At 39.4% G+C, this 20090-nt stretch overlaps 2 protein-coding genes across 8 annotated transcripts in view; one reads left to right on the top strand and one right to left on the bottom strand.

The window, feature by feature from the left end:
- The window catches only part of JAKMIP3 (Janus kinase and microtubule interacting protein 3), a 120948-nt gene extending 119798 nt beyond the window's left edge, over window positions 1-1150 (bottom strand). For all 7 annotated transcript variants that reach the window (XM_064514413.1, XM_026115893.2, XM_064514417.1 and 4 more), the window contains exons 1-2: window positions 880-1150; window positions 286-391 (exon numbers count right to left, since the gene is read on the bottom strand). The gene's annotated coding sequence lies outside the window, so the exon portion shown is untranslated. The remainder of the gene's footprint in view (window positions 1-285; window positions 392-879) is intronic.
- Window positions 1151-10584: 9434 nt separating this feature from the next.
- On the top strand, window positions 10585-19829 carry BNIP3 (BCL2 interacting protein 3). The gene is made up of 6 exons (XM_026115905.2): window positions 10585-10775; window positions 13683-13866; window positions 15018-15102; window positions 16403-16509; window positions 16618-16767; window positions 18838-19829. The coding sequence occupies exons 1-6, from the start codon at window positions 10739-10741 to the stop codon at window positions 18887-18889; spliced, it is 615 nt and encodes a 204-aa protein (XP_025971690.2). The 5' UTR covers window positions 10585-10738; the 3' UTR covers window positions 18890-19829.
- The last annotated feature ends 261 nt before the right edge of the window (window positions 19830-20090 follow it).

The raw sequence follows: 20090 nt of genomic DNA, 5'->3' as shown, positions 1-20090 counted from the left end.
CATTTAACCAATGAAATGCAGAGACATTATCTTAGAAGGGCTTGCATGCATCCTAAACCAAAGCCGCTGGAAAATCAGAGCTGTGCTTATTCAACACAGCAAAGAGAAACTAGATATTAAGGGGAAAAATTTCAAACATAGCATGCAAAACAGGACATTTGAAAATGGATTAAACAAAATCTGTATGTAGTATATAGCACTCACACATAACATATATATATACACACACACCACACATTTATTATATACATATTTATATATGAATAGACATGTATAGGAACTAACCTTACAGGCATGCTCCATCATGATGCACACTGCTTTTCTGCTTTACCTGAGGACAGCACCATTCCTTGTACGCAGTGCACTTCATTTTAAAACCTGTAGGCTGTTCCTAGCAGACAGATTTAAAAGGATTTTTATGATTCACACTGCAAAAAGCTAAAAAAAATCCATCCCTGCTGCATAAGACTATATTTTCCATCTCTATCCTCTGAATAGTGGAACCAGATGAAAAATGATTCATCAGTCCAGGGAAGCATTTAGAGGAGAGAGGAAAAAAAAAAAAAAGAATCAACTGTACAGTAAAATCTGCTCACCATGTACACACCCCCAAAGTGAAGACTCAGACCAGCCTAACTGAGGAGAAGCTAAAGATGGATTTCACAAGAACGCTGCAGTTGCTGGGTGATGCACTGTAAACCCTGCTCGCTCCTGGGAGAATGAGCTCATTGCGAACCTCCGACAGCCGCCCCTCAGCCATTGCAGTGTCACTGCAGCTACCAGCTGAGTGCAGGCACGTCATCACAGAGGCTCACGAAAAACCCCAAACCCACCCTTGGAGAAATCTAAGTCAAACATGCCAACATAAAAGCACCTCACCTCCAATGCAGCCCAAAGTCATTTTATGCCTGGATACTGCTGGAACGGCTTGCATTTTCAGCTTTTTTTCAGCCAAAGATTTGCATCCAGCACAGTGTGAATCGCAGCCGAACTCCTCCTGAAGCAGTAGCTAAATTAGAGAAAAGGGTAGCGAAGATTTGAAGGATACTTGAATTTAAAAATAGCTAGCAGACTTTGCACTTGCTCCTAGCAAAGCAGACATTCAAAGTTACAAGGAAATCCTTAGACATATGCAAGCTCAGGGCCAGGCATTAGAGATTATCTTTTATATGAGTATTATTACTGAATAATCCTCTACTCTGCAATTATGTGGAAATGGAAATACGATGGCAAAGAGGCAGGTGTCTTTATAAACTCCTGTAAGGTACAATTTGAGAATTAAAGCGCTGCAGACATGAAAAGCCTGGCTTTTCATTAACCCCTAGCTTACTGCCTCTCACTACTTTTCAGAATTGAAAAATGAGCATTTTCAGCATTCAGACTCCCCATACTGAAGTTTCTCCTTTAATTCAGTACTTAGTAACGAATACAGATAGACAGGGAATGGAAGCTATGTGGTGACAGGATACTTAAAACTGCCCCATGCACTGCAAAATTATCTAGAAGTCAATAGGATACTGGGCCTATATTTTTGTTCTTAATTTCTTACTGATGGTGGAGATTAGGAACTACTCAGAGCAAACTCACCATGTTGCCAACAGGCATGATACAGTGATCTGAGCACAGAGTTGGAAACCAGAACCCTATCCTAAAGCATATTTTTAGTTTTCAGAAAGATGGGTGGGTTTTTTTGTGTGTGTTTTCTTTTTTCTGAAAAGCAATATCTAAGTATCTAGAACTCTCCATTTAAAAACCTTCTAGTTTTCCCTGAGTCCAAAACCACAGACCCTGTGCAGCATCAGAGCACAAATGAAAGAACTGTGTACTGCATGACTGCTCTCACCAGCTTCCTAGAAACTTGTTCCTGTTTTTGTGGTTAACCACTGCCATATTTCTCATACCGTCTCTTGCTGCTCTGCAATTTACTTGTCCTTTGACAAAGGTACATGTAGTGGTAGTCTGAGAAAACCATTAGAATAAAATTTCTGATTCCTTCATAGAAATACCTGAAAGACAAAAATATATCAAAATTCTAGAGACAGGAAGCTACTAGACCAGAAGCTATCTATTTTTTGCTGTCAAAGTTTTAGATTCAGAATTTTCCTTTTCTCTGATCATTCATAGAGGGCTGAAGTGAAAAAAGTAATGATTATTCAGAGACATATACTCCTTATTAGAGAGGCATTTTTTCCTCAGCCTCAATCCTGACGGTTTAGGTGGGACTTTATACCTCTTTGGCATCCTCTTGAACTCAGTAATTCTTCCTGGAAGTACAAAGTCTGCATGCAAGAAACACTGTAGGATCAGTGCCTCAGTCTACAAACCCAAAGATACTGAATTTAATATCAAACACAAGCAAAGATACACTACAAGCTTTGGACATCTCTTTTTCTAGCTTTGACAAAAACTCAGTGGTTTTCCCTGCACTTTCTTTAGGAAACATATTTCTTAAGAACTAGACCATCTTTCTTCAGCTGAACTTCTATAGCTCAACCCATTCCACAGTGAGAAGATCACCAAATCATACACTCCATCCCATTCCCCAACCTAACCGAGGAACCATTTTCCACAATATGCAAGGGTTGACTGATTGGTTGACTGTGACACCTGACTAAAGCTTTGCAAATAATACATTTTGAATTGCTGCACTAAAAACAGTTTTCTATTTTTAGAGTTGAACTGGAACATTTTCTGGGAATTTGTAAGTAAACAAATAAAATGGAAAACAGTGTTATAAATGATATAAAGCAAGAGGCCATTATTAATTTACATCATTCAAAGAACCGTTTTTATTTTTCAGCTAGAAAGTGCTAACGAAAGGACATTCTTTTGGCAATTTACATTTACTGAACTGTGTCCATTACAAATCTGCCCAAAGCATTCCACCGCACAGTGCTTTATCAACCAGAACATAAAAGTTAGCAATCTTTAAAAATTTGAGGTTAGCAGTAAAAGAAGAGCTGAAGAAATTTTCATGCCCCACTTCTCTGATTCACTCTAGAAGTGGTTAGCATTTCTTAGATTGTGGAGGTTAAAAAAAAACAACAGAAGTCTGTTTTCTGTTTTTAAACTTCTGATTTACCTCCTTTTTTCAGCTATCTTAGCATAATGTTTATTACTTTGCCATAATAAAGATCAGCAAGTCAGCCAGGTGATTCCTCATGGAGCATTCTGTGCAGCTTTCTAAGGAAACTGGGTAGGAATCTTCTCCTCAGCCTCTCACTCAGTAATTTCCAGAGATAAATGTCTAATACACTATACAAAATGCACAGTACAGCCCTTGGATTGCAGTAGCTATGTCAGAAGCAGCTTTTTTCTTTTTTAAGCTCTCCAAATGGAACAACATGCAACCTTCTTAGTCAAGAAAACCTTGCGATTATTGTGATGAGAGCTTGAGGTAAAGAGTATTAAATGATGCTTTTATAAGTGGGGAAGCTGCTCGGCTGAAGAATACAAACTGGGTAGGAGCAATCTGATGGCCCTATTCACTCCAGATCCTGCGGTAGATTGCCTCGCGCTTCCTCCTAGGGAGTGGTATAAGGACCCCTTGAGTCTGTAACAAGTTAAAAGAATAATGTCCTGAGGGAACTCTTCTTTATTTGTCTTTCAGATAAGCTCCATTCTGTATTTCTAAGGTCAAACATGATTCTATATGTATCCGATAGAAGCAAGGAAAGAGAAATATATTTGTGGTTCTTACAGGTATTGTATCTGTTTGCATATCTAAAATCAATTTACTCTTACTTACAGTCAATGAGCCTTGTTTTCTGCACATCTTTAGCGTGCAAAGCTAACCAGTGCTGCTATAAGGCATGAAAGATACTGATGATCAGATTCTTGTCACTCAGCCATCAGAAATTCTTGCAACTAAGAAAAAGCCCATAGAAAAATGCAAGAAATGGTGATGCACGTTCATAAATCAGAACGAAGAAAACAAATTGTGGAAATAAGTTACAAGATTGGCCTCCACCCCTCACCCCTATAGTGCTGCTGCCTTTTAAAACCTTATAAAAATTATATAAAAGCAAATTTCTGTGTTCATTTAGTTTCTCCAAAATCCTGGTGCATTGGGGAACTAATATTTCCTTTTGCTTCCCTCATCACTTATAAAATGTAATCTCAACAGTCTGGATAAGAATGAATAGCTCAGAAATGAGTAACTCAGAGCAGTCTGGTAGTTAATGATGAACACTTCCAAGAAATGCCCTGGTATGAAAATCCACATGCTGACTTGATTTAATGAGGCAGCTGATAAAGTTAATAACTAAGCCATTATTGGTAGTGAAGAAAACTGAAGGAAATACACTGTTCTTGGATTTTAGAAGCTTTTGAGGACCTGTGTTTTGCACAGGTAAGAAGATCTGCTCTGCACTGTTCCACTGGAGAACAGCAGGAGGCACATAACTAAAATAGCGTGCTTCATCTCTTGCATTATACAGAGCAGTATCACCATCTCAAGTGACTCAGGCACTTGTTCCATACAGCCTCATTCTCCCAAATCAGTCCTGAGTCTGCACTTTTCATTACACTGTATCCATTACAAAGTAGGTATAAATTACTCATTCTGATTTATCTTATATCAATAAGAAACCAAGGAAAGTTTAATCAGTATTATCCATTTTAAACTAATTCAAACAAGATTATAAACAGGTTTTGCATAATGCCTGAAATAATTTTCTGTCAAAAATATTGCAGGCTAACATAGCACAGAAAGACATGCTTAAAATTAGATGCAAAGTTAAGTGAGTCTGATAAACAAGCACAACTTCACGACTGTTTAAAATACTGCAGTTTTCTAGTCAACAGAGGACGTGCACCGTTGTTTCTGATTTAAAAGGAAATAATGCATGATTTTTCTGTTGACATGCAAGTAAACAAAATTAATGTGGGTTCCATCCTGAAACAGGATCACAGGTTAACAGATCAGCAAGCTTTTAAAGATTTAGTCGAATATAATTTACAATTTTCAGTGATCACAGCAGAGTGCTCTTCTGGCAATGATCAAAAATCGCTTACCATGAAGATTTACATGAAAATAAATGCATCCAATTACTAACAAACATTCCTAGAGGTAAGCTGTCACAGGGGTATTGCGATATTTACTAGTATGTCTGAAGATTAATTTGACCCTGCTTTATATCCGTCTTAAAGCAGAAAAGACTTCTAGTAAATTGATTTCCTGGAATAAAGGTCAGTCAACAGCAAACAGGACATAAAGAGAAAGGGAGTTTTAATGAAGTTTTGTGCAGCGGGGACGTATTAGTGTTGGGTGGCAGCAGAATGCACAAAACTGCTGATCAACAGAGCCAGGGCAAGCAGAACTGGCAACAGACATTTGCCCAACAAACATGCTGCACCTTTTGTTGTCTAAACTCTAAGGACTTGTCAAATGACCATTTTAATCTCCTCCTTTTTTCAGGGCTAGCATCACTTCTTTTTGTCAAGGCCTGTAGCTTTTCTGAGCTTTTTTCTGAGCTACTTCAAGTTCCTGTTGGTTGTTTGATTGGATGGCTAGTCTCTCTGACCAATATTCACAAAGATGGTTTCATAATCCATATCTGCACTGTGATATCTACCCATGGTGAGAATTTTAAGAACTAGGATTTAACAGCTATTTAATCAACAGCAATGAGATGCTGATGAATGTGAGCAGGAGTGGACAGCTGCTGATTAAGTCTTAAATCAGAGTACTAACACAGTTAAAGAGGCTCTTTAGTTTTAACACACCTCCTTGTTACATTTGTAGGTATTTACTTACTATTAAATGTATGCCACGCATTCCTCCACCCCATGCCACCTAGTAATTGTTATGATTTGCCATACTGAGGATAAGAGCTGGGCTACTCCGCAACAGAAAGTGAGCCAGGAGCCAAGGGTGGCAGCAACAAAGGCAACATCCGCACCGAGGGGGCACGGTCCCACAGCACCCCATGGGGCAGGGCGGTCACAGCAACCAGCCACACAGACAGTCCAGCAATCAGCAGGTGAAGGCAAGTTCCTAAGTCAGGTCTGAGGCCAACCTAGGGCATCCAAATAATTCAGGAACAGGGCTGGGATCAGGTGCACCACCAGCATAGCTCAGGCTAGGAGTGAAGGTCCAGGGCTGGGCTTAAATAGGGCTCCTGGGCCCTGGGCTCAGGAGTGTGGCAGGTCCCGGGTGTGACTGCTCAGGGCCATTAAGGCCTTTTGGTGTGCTCAAGACCCTGGCAGGGTCTCTGGAGAGTTTATGCTACCTCTTATGCAAGAGTATCACATTTTAGGCACCACTACCTAGTTATAACTACCTATATAATTACACCTGCTGTTACTACAGCAGTACATTTTTTCCCATTAACTTTAGATCACCAGTCAGAGCAGACTCTGGCCCATGGTTTGCAGAATTAATTATTTTCCAAAGTTAGAGAAGTTTCAACAGCAAAATTGTAACCTTTCCTGAAAACTTAGCTTTAACCTTTCAATATTTACTACTGAAATGATCTCTTTCCCAGCAATTTATGACTTTTTCCCTTACTGTGATTGAATTATTTTTAATTCAAACCAATTATCTGTGACATTTAGGATAACAATCTAATACTGTAAAATCGTAAATGTTTGTTCAGCGATTAAACATAGAGACCTTTCCCTGATGTTCTCTTGTCAGAAATAACTTTGTAGCATTGTAGCAAAGCTCAATGCAAGACCTTATAGGAGAGGAAAGTGATCTTATTTCGAAACAAAACCAGTTTGATTCAGTCACACGCTCACATCCGTATACTCACGATCACCAAGACATGCATGTCCAATAGTCTGTCCAGCATTTAGGCACAAAAACATGTGTGTCCCTGTGTTCTGGCTGGGATTCTTGCAGAAGACAAGGGAGTACTGCGAAGTAGAAACAGTAAACATGGTTTTATTATGGATGAATAAGGTTCTCACATTAGAAGAGCTGACCCACAAACTGCAGAATCCCACTTCAGAATATTTCTACAATTCTCTTAATAAAATCTCTATGCATTAATAGTAGCAGATAAATAAACGGATCATTGCTCCTAGTTATCCTGTATACCTTGACCTTTTAATTAATTCAGCACTCTGGGGCAACTGAAGAATCTAACAAAATATAACCATATTAAATAGACTGGATACAAGCTAGATACTTCCATCAGGCTGGAAAAAAAAAAAGGCTTGAAAATATAACGTCTCTTCTTATACTGTCATACAGTTGCCCAATTACGAAGCACATCCTGCAAAAGGGAAAAGCTCTCCTTTCCCCTCTTCTTCCCAGCAGAACAATAGAGGAGCAATGTCATCAGCAAATCCTAACATAGATTTATGTTTGCTCAAATTCCTTCTAGAGAAGGGCTTGTTGCTGCTGAAAAACCGATAACAGAGGAAGTCAGTTCTAAGACAATGTAATATTCATGCTGCTGAAAGAGGAAATAGCACATGGTAAATGTATTGCTTCACATAGGATATGTTCAGTGTTCAGCACTAAAAGATAAAATATTTGTCTGTTTTTTTGTCCTATTAGGAGACATTTTTAGAACAGACTTCCACCTGCTATGAATATCATGGAATTATTCCTGGTTCCCAGAGTGGAGGAAAAGACTATTCAGGACTGTCGACTGGCGGATATCCAGACGGTAAATCTTCTCCCCTTAGATTTCTTGCTGTGGGAGGAGACAGAAAAAGGTGAAACAATTACTTCAGTGATCCTTTCCTCTCTTCCTGAGCCAGTCAGCTCATATTCTCATTGACACAGTGTTTAGCCTTCTGTTCCTTAAATGCTTCCGCATTACATGTCCTGCGGGACATGTAAGTATCATATTCACATGGAAAAACTAACACTTCTGTCTGTATTGTGGAATGATTAATTTGCTCTTCAGTGTTCAAGGCCTCTTAGATTTCTGTGGATTATTCTTCAGAGCTAGGTGCAAAGGTTTGCTGGACAGCAGAGAGCAGCAGAGAGCTACAGATGAACACAAAGTCCAGTTTGAGGCAGCCTCCAGCTGTCTGTGCCCAGCTATTGGCCTAATACATGAAGAGAAAATTATAAACAAACATATGAAGAACTTGCTTCTTCAAGGATCAGATCTGACGTCTCCAAGGCTAAAGCCATTTCAGGGCCTGATGTGCTAGATCAGAGGTTCCAGCCTTGCAAATTATTCTACAGACAACACAATTGTTAAAACCTTATAACCCTTACAGTTGTGTCCTTTATCTTTCCAAACGCCTCACTCGTCTCACATGAGTGTTACTCCAGGTCCTCTCCTGAGTCCTCCGTATTCCTGCAGGCAAAAGACAGCATATTCTGCCGCTACCCTGGAGCCCCCCGCACAAGGAGGGGCTGCCACTGCTGCTACTACATAACTAGTCCAAGTACGTAACACCCGAGTTCTACCTGCTGCTCCCTCACTAGGCTACTGATTCAGATATTTCTTCTTTACCCAGACACTAATTTTCTTAAAACTGCAAGAACCTAGTTATTTTATAGACTTATACCCTGCTTTCTGATTTGGCCTGATTTAAGTTATTCCAGTGAGAAGGCTGACAGTCTGGATAGACAGTGTTTCCTTTAGGAAGCCAGGCTAAAGAAATGACTGAACAGTCAATAACAGGATTTTATTAAAAGCCTGTTAGACAGATATAACATTTGTATTTTTTTGTATTTAAATGAAGATATTAAGATGATTAATCTATTTTGTTACATGCCAGTGTAATTTAAGAGTAATCTGGTTGCCGCATAATGCATCTGCTAATGACTGTGGAGACAAAATCAAGGCATATATATTGATCCCAAGACATACTGCACTTTCAACATTTCTCTTTAGTGAGGGAGCTGTGCAGAAAATCTGTCAGCAGAAAAAATCATGAAAAAATCATCTTCAGTCTGTAAAGGTCTGAACTAATGTCACAACACAAGTTTTCGATTTCTTAGAATTATTTTTAGGAGGGTTTGCTTTGGCTTTGGGGTTCTTTTCCACTGACCGTCCAAGTAGTTTTTCTCATGTGAATGAACACATCAAATTTTTATCACATGCAGAATTTACCACATTCAGAATTCATACCAGTATGAGGAGACTTCCTTCATACTTAAAGACCGATTACCTTTACGTAAAGTCCTACTTAAAGCCCTGCTTTAGTTCCAGAAGGCCTAGGACTCAGGTATGGAAAAATGGTGTGTAAGGATGCACTACGCAAAGCTGGAGAACTGACCATGAAAATGTCTTCATGGGCCAAGCTGTTGTTCCACTTAGTCCAATAACCCATTGGCCATGCTCAGTATAATATACCTATTAATAAAATCCTGACCTTGTATATTTACAGATCTCCATGCACTGGGGCTGTGCTGGAACAGTATGATCAGAGTGTGGGCTTGATGCGCTAAGCAGCACAAGGGCAGATCACAGATTAATCTTCCTTGCTATCAAAACACTTCACGGAAGATTTGCCAGAGATATATTTTATCTGAGCTTCACAATTGCCTACTGCAGAAAGGCACAAATGAAAAAGATTTCAGCCTGGAGAAAATGCCTGCATCCTACATTAAGTAAACAAAACTTTACCCATCCTCTGGCTGAACAAAACAAAATTTTATTTATTTGTCTTTATTAAATTAATCCCCAGCAGTCAGTCAGTATCTGCTTTTGAATGGTAACACTCCTTTTCACTATGTCATCTCTTATTTGGAGAAGCCCTGCTGTCTGCTCTGATGACATTACAACCTTAGTCAATATTTTAAAAAAAGAAATAATTAATTATTATCTATTTTAAGGCTCTGTGCCATTCATTTTAGAGCTGTCAGAGACTGGTTTCAAGGCCACAGCTTGTGCTTTTGCAATCAGATATGGTTGGGCTTGAAATCCAGGCACAGCTTTTTCTTAGCCCTGCAGAAGTTTATGTAAAAAACATCGTATTCAATTGACAAACACAAGTTGGAAGTACGTTGTAGTACATAGGTATACATGTAATATAAAGGTGGTATACAACACCGAGTAGGTATGGACTGGAAAAATTAGCAGCTCCTCTGAGGAAGCTATCCCATTCCTTCCTCCATTAGTCTTTTTCCATTGCCTTGGCCTTTTCCATGGCCTTGGCCATTCCCAGGTCTCCGCTATTGCTCCCAGAGGCTTAGGTGATCCTCTGAGTTTGCAACTAACCTCTTCTATGAGCAGGCACACGTTGACCCCCTCAGGTATTTTTTCTGTTTTCCCTTCTCCACAGTTATTATAAGCTGTTCATAGTGACACGGAGGCAGGCAGAAGCTGATGTGATTTCTGATTCCCTCAAGAGAAGGAATCCAATTCACAGCAGATCAACTTTCTTCTGTATCTTCAAGCCGAAATACTAACACGTTAAATTGCCCAAACCATACATGAAGAGCAGAGAGGATAGCTCAAGACACTTGAGCTCAAGCAGTTACTTTAAACTACTTTAAGTAGTAAAAAACGCTGCGCGCCGCCAGCCCTCACAGGAAGCCGCCCGCACGGCTACGGGGGGGGGGGGGCGAAGGGGGGGGCGCCGCGCCCCCAACCGCCCCCAACGGCCCCAACGGCCGCCGCGCGCGGCGGTGGGGGAGGGGGCGCGGCGGCGGCCAATGGGGCGGGCGCGGCCGCTGACGTCACGGCCGGGCAGGGCCGGCGGCGCGGTGCGGTGCGGTGCGGTGAGGCGCGGCGCGGCGCGGGGGTCAGTGCGCGTCCAGCCGCGCGGCCCAGCACCGCCCCGGCCCCGGCCCCGGCGGCAGCGGCGCGTCCCGGCCATGTCGCGCCTCAGCCCGCAGGAGGAGAATCTGCAGGGTAAGGGCTCGCGGGGCCCCCGGGGCCGGCTGGCAGCGCGCGGCGGGCCGCCCGCCCCTGTGAGGCCGCGCCTGTCGCCGCCGTGCCTGGAGGGCGGCGAAATCGTCCGCCCCGCGCGGTGTCCGTGTGGGGAGAGGCGTTTGTCGCGCTGGGGACGCGGAGCCGTGCGTGCGTGCGCTCAGACAAGCCCGAGGGGCTGCTCTCGCCGTTGTTAATGTCCGCAGGCAGGAAGCAGGTTTTACGGTCTTCCACCTGCTCCGTTTCTGTCATGGACGCGAGGAGAAAGGCCTTAGTGCGGCTTCCTCAGGTGCTGCATCCAGCGCAGGATCAACCCACGCCTAGCAGCTCGATGTAAAAGCTAGATCTTCACTTAATCAGATCTTTCTGTTGTTAATCTGTGATTTTGTAGCAGTCCTGGCAGCAGCTTCGCAGGAAACTGTCTATAAAGCCTCCTAATAACAGAGAGAAATTAAGACTCGGGTGAAAGAACTGCTCAAACTCAGCCACGGTACCTCAGTCTCGTAACTTAACCACCAGCCAGGTTAAGGTAGAGCCTCATGGAGTATATACACCCTGGTACAGAGCCTTTGTTTTCGAAAGAAATGGCACCTTTTGAGAGTTTGGGATGTGCCTTTAAGGGGAAATCTGGGTCATCTGCATGTATCTTGCATTTACCAAGTGAATTTACGGTAGAGCTGGGAAATCTTAGTGCAACTGCGTATTAAACTATGATTCACATGGTGATTTTAGCAGTGTAAAGAGGCATACTCTCTATATCTGTGGACTTTTTATATCTTTTTGTTTCAGACATCCAACTCTCCAGTTTTGAAAACTGTATACTAAGAAATTAAGATTTACAGAACTCCTTCAGTGTCTTTTCTTATGCTAATCTGTACTTCCACAGTACGTATGCAAGAGCATCGTATGACATCATTCTCCCTTAAGGTCCTTCCCTATGATTTAGTCTGTTCAGTTTGCATTGCCACATTACCCATGCTCGTAGTGGTTCATGTTTCCAACTTTTTGAAAATGTAGGCTATCTTTAAGTGGTAAACAACTTAACAACTTGATACAGTAACACAGCCCTAGTCTCAAGAGTGTCTAAAAGAAAAAGAAGAAAAAAACGGAAACACGTTAAATATGCAGGTATTCTGTCATCTTTCTATTGTGATATTTCTTTTCTCCACGTTTTATCATACATTAACTGTGCTGTATCCAAAAAGATTTCACTTCAGTAACTTTAATTTGCTATACGAACCTGTTATGTATGCCTGTAGTGCTGATAGTTGCTGAAAAGTGATGTGGGAAGTGCATCCCAAGTCATATGCATCTTTACAGGAAAAATAGCTTCTAAGCTAACAAATCGTTACAATGTAGTACATGTGGCCCAATAATAAGTGGAGGAGCAGAAGCTGAGGTAGGATGTGAAGGGGCATCAGCAACAAGGGCAGGTGGACTTGTATTAGATGATACTCTCAAGGTAGCTGGAACTAAGGCTCCAGTTGGACAGTTTCCCTAATTTACCCTTCAGTGGTTTTGATCGTTCTTCTGACAGCTCAGGATTTCGTAAGTTGTATCGATACAAACCAATAAACAGGTAATCAGTCATTTAAAAACGTTACGAAGTAAAAGAGATTATCCAGAAAAATGTTTCTTCTGAAGTTTGTAACCCAGAATGTTTCCATTAAAAAACAGAAGACCACAAGATCTTTTGAAGAAAAAGAAGGAAAGAAATTAATGTTGTTAATGGAAATTGAGTAGCTTGGCTTCCTGCTGTTTTAGTTTTATTTTGAACCTTAAATCTATTCACAACCAGAGTACCTTTCTGCTTTTATGGTTTATACGTTGCACTAGATCTGTTCATTAGCGTCTCTCCTTCTGCATTACATTATTCCTTTATGTTCCTTTATTCCTTCTGCTGTTTTATTGAATTTAAGGTGCTTTCTGAACTCTGCCCCAGTCCGTTTCTCTAGTCCAGTTCCTCTCTTAACACTGGAGCAGGAACACTCTGAAGGTGAATGTCTCTCTCTGCCCCTCCCTTTCCTTGTTTATGTCCTAGACAGCCCCTCTGCTGTGCTAACCAAAATTCACGTAGGTCCGCCTGCCTTCTTTCTCCTAGTGTTTGCTGCTGAATTTCCCATTCAGGCTTTTGAGCTTTGAAATGTGTCCTTCAATGGGCAGGATACTTGCACCTACTTCTACTGTTGTCAGATTTTACATACGTAAACCTCTGTATAGGTAAATTCCATTGCTATTTATATAACTATTTAAATAATATCTAATTTTATAAGTGACAAAACAGATATGGGTCCTTTTGTGCATTGGTTACTGCTCGCCCTGAAGAGAGTTGTTATTCAGAACACTTTAAGAAGACAAAGCAACATGTGACTGTCAGTGTTAAATATACTGCAAACAGCAGCACGTGATCTTAGTCATTGCCACATATCCTCTATTGCTTAACAGTAACACCTAAAAATATGTTCAGTGAAAAAAGGCTAAACAAAACATAGACTGGAGTCTTGATCCTGAAATATTTTGAGTAAATTAACAACTAAACTTTGGCAGAGAACATCAGTCCCTGAGATTAAATTCTTGGGCTACCACCTATGTTGAACAATAAAAATTACATACATCTCTATGAATTAAAATAAAAGTTTTCTAGCTTCAGAAACAGACACAGTGCATGATCAGCTTATTTTCAGTTCTGCGAGACTTCCCAGCTTGCTAACAAAAGCACCTCCACATTTTGGCAATTCATCGTGTACGTTTGCTGAGATACCAACACCGGTACTTTGGACGTCATACTGTAATATCACGCTGGGGAGGATAAAGAGTCTCGTGTTCTATGTGCCTGTTGTGTGAAACCGCTTGATTTATTCTGGTTCTGTTTTCAATTATGACACGCAGGTTCCTGGGTAGAACTCCACTTCAGCAGTAATGGAAACGGTAGTGGAAGCACAGCGACACCAACAAGCCAAGAGCAAGTGCCAGCCTCTATTTCCATTCACAATGGTGACATGGAGAAAATACTCCTTGATGCTCAACACGAATCTGGACGGAGCAGTTCAAGAGAAAGTTCACGCTGTGACAGGTTGACATAAAATGCTTTATTAAAAACAAAGTAAAGCTCACTTTTACACAAAGCCACTTTTATGTACAAGAGGCAGACAGATACAGAAATGTATACACACATTTGAGTATGTGTATATGCAAATGCATACACGTGCACAGAGCAGGAGACAGGGAAAACTTCATATTTAGAAGATGGGTATTTAAATACCGAAGTAAGGCTTGGATAGAAGCCTGTCCTGAAACCAGAAAGGAGTTACAGGCAAGAGGACACTAGAAGACTTCTCACATCTCATGAAGATGTCTTCTTGAGGTTTTGGTGTATCCTGACAGAAGTTCAGCAGCCGCAGTTGAACTTGGACAGGCAGCAGTCTTGTTCCAGTGGAGGGGGGAAGCCTAGAGCACTGTGTGGCTGTTATTCTAAAGGACTGGCCCTTGTGCAAGCAGCATCAATGCCATTCTCAAGAGCATATAATGCTACTTACACTGCTGCTTGAAACAGGAGCAACAGAAAGGAAAAGATGATTAAAAAAAAAAACTTGTTTTGTAAGGAGGTACATCTGGTAAAAGAATTCTTAGATATCTAATTGCTAAAAATTTCTCCAATATCTAATTAACAAAATATACAGATTTCTGGAAGTATAATATACAAATTTATATAGATGATAGATGTCAGCCAGTTTTATTTATTCATTTGACCCTTCTGGGCTGCAGGGTCTGCAGCCTAAACTTTATTTAATCAGAGGAACTACAAGACTCATGAAATGTACAGTAGGATGCAGAACCTCCCATTTTCATCTGGCTACCTCAAATTCAATTCAAAACCCACTGTCATCCTTCAGCAGCTGCCCAGTGTTATCTAGTAAGTAATGTGGGCCATACCTGACTTACAACTTCACAGGTATATCTTCACACTACTGAAAACCACCTCTGTGCAGCAAGGTTCTTGGCAGATTCAGTTAGGAAATCAAAGATTAACTGTATATGATGGATGAATCATATCGCCAGTTGACAGATGATCCTTTCAGGGATTATAGGTCAGGGCCCTATAGCTCCTTCAGGAAAGCTGCACCTACAAGCTTCATTCATTAGCCTTTAGTTCACCCCATAAAGAATATTTTCTCATGATGATATAATGAACTCTTTCTTACTTGTGCTTCTCTCTTTATCAAGCCCTCCTCGTTCCCAGACACCTCAAGACAGTAACAGAGCTTTGGAAATAGAGAGTCACAGCAGTGGAGAAAAGAATAGCTTTCAGGTAAGAAGCTCACCTTGCTTTAGAGAATGAATCTGTTACAATCATGATTTGAAAACCAGTATTAGAAAATAAAAGATGAGGCTGATAACGCAAATATTTATTGGCTCTCTGTATTCATTTATAGATTCTCTTTCTTCCGTGTTACAAACTTTCTTAAAGGAAGGAATGTCTTTGTGTTTAGTGCTAGTACAGCATTTAACCCAGTGGGGTTTCAGTGTTTTATTAGCATTTCTAAATTATACAGCTGTATACATAATAATAGTTTAATTGGTTCTCAAAAATTACATATAACATACTTGGTCCCACAGCTTCTTCCTTTCCTATTTAAAACTCTTCAGTCATCCCTACAGCTCTTACAGGAATCTAACTGAATGAATTATCAGCTTTAGGTAAACTCAGTACATATACTGTGAATTAATTGTTTTTATGTTATATTGTTACATTTTATGTTACCAGAAAACCCCTCATGTACTTAAAGATCATTATTTAGACTATGAGATCAAATAATTAAAAGTTAGAAAAATACCAGAAGAATGGTAGAGTTGTCTGGACAATTTTACTTTCTTAAGTGTACATATGTATATATAACTATTTAAAGCTTATGATAACATACTATTTTTATCACAAGACTTTGCAATTTTCAGCTTATTGCATGTGCATTAAATTGAGTCATTCTCATTCAGTATTTATACTGTATTCCCTTGAAAATTAAGCCACTGTTGTTTTTTCCTGCACAAATTTATGCAAATAGACCTGGGCTCTCTTCGTCTGTAGTTCAAGTTTCCTTGGTATGAACAAATGCTGGCCCAAAAGCCAAGTAGCTTTATTAGACTAGAATTAGTTTCATTTGGCTTGTGTCATAGATCTTCAGGTTAGGTAAGTACGATAGCCATTTAATTTTGAATGCAGGCAAAATGAGAACTTTCTTCTGCCAAATGTCATTCAGATGTGTGGACTTCGGATATTTTCAGATCCTTTATGTGAGGATGAAATACAAGGTGTGGCATTATATTTCCAGGGTAGCCTTTACATAAGCAAATACAGTGTTTGATCCATTCTGTTCAAATCCTGCTCTGAAGACAATCCCCCCTCACTCCCCCCCACAGGTCTTTATCTAGTATCTAAATACGTTACTACAAGTGATACAGAAAAATCATATTGGGAAGAGATGGGAAAAGTGAGCTGCAGAGGTGCAGTCTAGCATATGGGCTTAGACACAGGACACAAGATTTGTTTTGCTGTAATAATTGCCTAGCCATAATAGTCCGGTGTACTGTTTGATAATGTTTCTTTGTTTTAGTCTGAAGAAGATTTTCTTGAAAGGAGGAAAGAAGTTGAAAGGCTCCTGAAGAAAAACGCAGATTGGATATGGGACTGGTCCAGCAGGCCTGAGAACATCCCACCAAAGTGAGTGCTGCCAGTATTTCTGGATGAACTCAGATATGGCTTTTACTTCCAAAAGTTTGAGTACATATTCATTAAATGCTATGTTTATGTTTTCTTCCTCAAAACTAGGGAATTCCTCTTTAAACATCCCAGACGCACAGCCACCCTCAGCATGAGAAATACAAGTGTAATGAAGAAAGGGGGCATATTTTCAGCAGAATTTTTAAAAGTTTTCCTTCCATCTCTGCTACTTTCTCATTTGCTTGCCATTGGTCTTGGGTAAGTTTACATTTAAAAAATTAAAAACAGTATTTTCACTGTGAATTTTTTTACCTCTTTTCTCTGTGACCTAATTTTCACTCCTGGTTTTTGCTTTGTCTAAAAGATAAGTGGTACACTGTTCTCCACAGAAGAGCAACAACTAGTTTTTCAGAAAGTGTTTCCTACTTGGCTGCTTTGGGTATTGCTGAATGTATCAAGCTTTTCTTTTCTGGTTTTCTTGCTAGCTGAAAACTTTTCAAAAGAAGAGATAGTTTATATATATATATATATATGTATATATATATATATATATATGTATGTATGTATGTATATATATATGAACTATAATTATATGTACATAATATTCAGTTCTAAGGGAGGAATGATTTTTAATCTCAAAACTAATTGCAAAGGAAGAAACAATTACCATTTTAAAATTCCACATTCAGAAGGGGGTCATGCAAAGAAAACAGCAATTCGTTTTCTTTAGATGATTAAGGGTTCAGATTATCCTTCTCTTTTAAAAATATCTGCAGTATACAAGTCAGGAGCAGAGTTTGCCTGTCCGTAAGTGTTGCAGATTCCTAGATACCTACAAAGAACACTGGGAATCCAGGCATATCTGTGCCTTCTCCTGTGAGTTCACTGTGGCACATGAGGGCTTGGTGGAGATTATGAGTTCTGAGATGCTGCCTGTTTTCCAAGGAACCTTCCATTAGTTCTGGTCCTGCTCTTTCTCTGCTCACTCACCTGCATAGATCCTGAACCCTTATCAAGGCTGCAAAAGTTTAGAGTGAGGGAATGCAAGAGACAGAATGCCTCAAATTTTGTCTTTTAGGAAAATAAATGAAGTCGTTTATTACTTAAGGTGTAAGGGCTAATTCTAGTTCTAGTCTGACACACCAAATGAAAAATAGTTGCGTTCCTGGAAATTTAGTAAAGATTAGGATCAGAGGCAATGTAAGCATGCCAGTACTATTTACACGAATCTCAGTCCCAGCTTTTCAGTAGAAGTATATAATTCTTCCTAAGTATAATTTCTTACTCTTTCTTTTTACACACACAGTTTGTCAGGCTGGTAGGGCCAGACAATGTACAGGAGAAATCAGTTCTAAAGAACAGGGGTTTCACAAGCATGGACACAGCCTTGAAGAAGTAGACAGGAGAACGTGCAACTACAGTAATTGGAAAGGGACAGCCCCAATCTTCCTTAGTCCCTTGGTATGCATAATTGGGGGTGCGTGAAGGCATAGATGATCTTTGTATACAAAATCAAGATCTTATCTACGTAGTACCATAAAAGTGGCATGAAATCAATTCAACTCCTTCCAAAATTAAGACGAGTAACTGCACAACATAGAGCAAAAGCATACTGGAATTTTCCTTTCAGAATGAAGACAAATTTTGTAACGTGAGTACTTACTTTCTGGTGTCTTCCACCATCACTACAATCTTGCAACATTCCAATTCAGTACAGAATAGCTAACGCAATAATCATTTCTTCATAAAGTGCTTAATGTAAAAGCAGTTTAAATAGTTACACTTCAAAATAGTCGTTTCTGCAGAAAGTAAATGAATATAAGACATGAGGGCAATTGTGAAAGCATACCAAGATGGGAAGTAACTGAAGAAATAGTAAAAACTACCTGTAATAGTAAGATGAGATGTTTAGAAATGTTAATGTATTTAGCAAATAAAAAAACTTAAGATGACAAAAGGAAAAATGTAACAAGACAACTGACTTCAGAGAGCTCCTGAAGCAATGTGATCTCGTAAATGGCGTCCTTACCTGACCTTTGCATTCCTGAAACTGAACAAGTAAACAACTCAGCTTGCACAGAATTAATCTTTTAGAATATAGGAAGCATTACTGGACAAGGATACACACAAAGTCATAAGCAACTGAAAACTGAGTTTTATAATATACATTTGTTTTGCTGTCTTAATTATAGCAGGCACCGCTGTTCCTACTGCAAATTACATAACTAGTAATCTGATGAGGGGGAAAAAAAGAGTGTTCCTTACATGCTGTACATTCCTTTTAAAATGAAATGCAACACTTACTGATCATACATTCTTGACCCTCAGGATTTACATTGGAAGACGCCTTACAACCACAGCTTCAAGCAGTACTTTTTAAAGGCAGGTGAAATCCAGTTTCAAAGCGAAGAAAATACTCATCTAAGAATATAAGAGGCAGAAACTTCTGTGCTAGCAATGGCTGTATGATCCGTGTGTATCTGTTCTGTAAGTGTTGTATTCCTAGTTTAGTAAGTGTCGGAGAAGAGATGCTAAAGTTAAGGTATAATATATAATCTGTCTGAAGCATACTTTACGAATTAATCCAGAAGACTAACAGCTGTTATATAGCTTTGTAGTGAAATATCTTTGAAAATTAAAAGAACTTGATGTTTAAAAATAAAACCTTAGCTTTACTATAGCAATCATGATTCAGTTAGTTCTTCATCTAAACTGTTGTTTCTTTATACTTCATTGATGTGAATATTCTTCACCGCTCACGTAATCATGACAATAAGGGATTAGCCCAAAAGAATGTGTGGCCTTATGTAACATATACAGTAATTCAGAGAAAGCTTTTACCTCATTTGAGGCAACTTCTCATTTACTAAAGATTTTGCTTAGCTCGTTTTTCATTTTATGCAAGACATGAAATGTTAAAAGACACAATCAGCTTGAAAAAATTAGCATATCAGTAAAATTTCACCAATTTTTATTAGTTCGGAATATGATCCACAACAGTCTAAGTTAAAATTTGAACCTTAGTATCCAATAGTTTCCTTTGCAAAGGCTGTTATTTAACTCCCAAATTACAGAAGTTCCTTCTGTTGTTTCTTCTTGCAGACCTGTGCTTCTCAGTCTTTTTATCTGTAAAATAAATAAATTTGCATCTTAAACTTGCCTCATCCCTGTATAGATTTGAAAAAAGGTTGGCTTGCTTACTTGTTTGTATTAAGGGAATGCATTTTCATTCAATAATTTTATCTTGTTTAATGAGAAAAATGGATGTTTGCCAAATTATCGTAAGTTTTATATGTTTAAATAAAAAGGTTCCTCATGGATTCAGAATTTTCTCATTCATTTTTCTTTAAGCATTTAAAAATAATGGCTGAAAACAGCATTAGACAGGGCTCTTTGTATGGTATCTGTTGTCCTTTTAAACAAGACAGTTTCACACTAAGTTTGTGTGACTGGCAAATGAGTAAGAAGTTTTTACATAAAACAATTTTATTGCTAATTCTTAAATTTGAATAGTGCTAAGCAGTCAGTAGAAGTCATTCAGTAAATGAAACTGACTGAACTTTCAGATTTGTATTTTACTT

The sequence above is a fragment of the Dromaius novaehollandiae genome, chromosome 6 (assembly GCF_036370855.1).
Source record: "Dromaius novaehollandiae isolate bDroNov1 chromosome 6, bDroNov1.hap1, whole genome shotgun sequence".
NCBI lineage: Eukaryota > Metazoa > Chordata > Aves > Casuariiformes > Dromaiidae > Dromaius > Dromaius novaehollandiae.
This window is presented reverse-complemented; position numbering and strand designations above follow the sequence as displayed.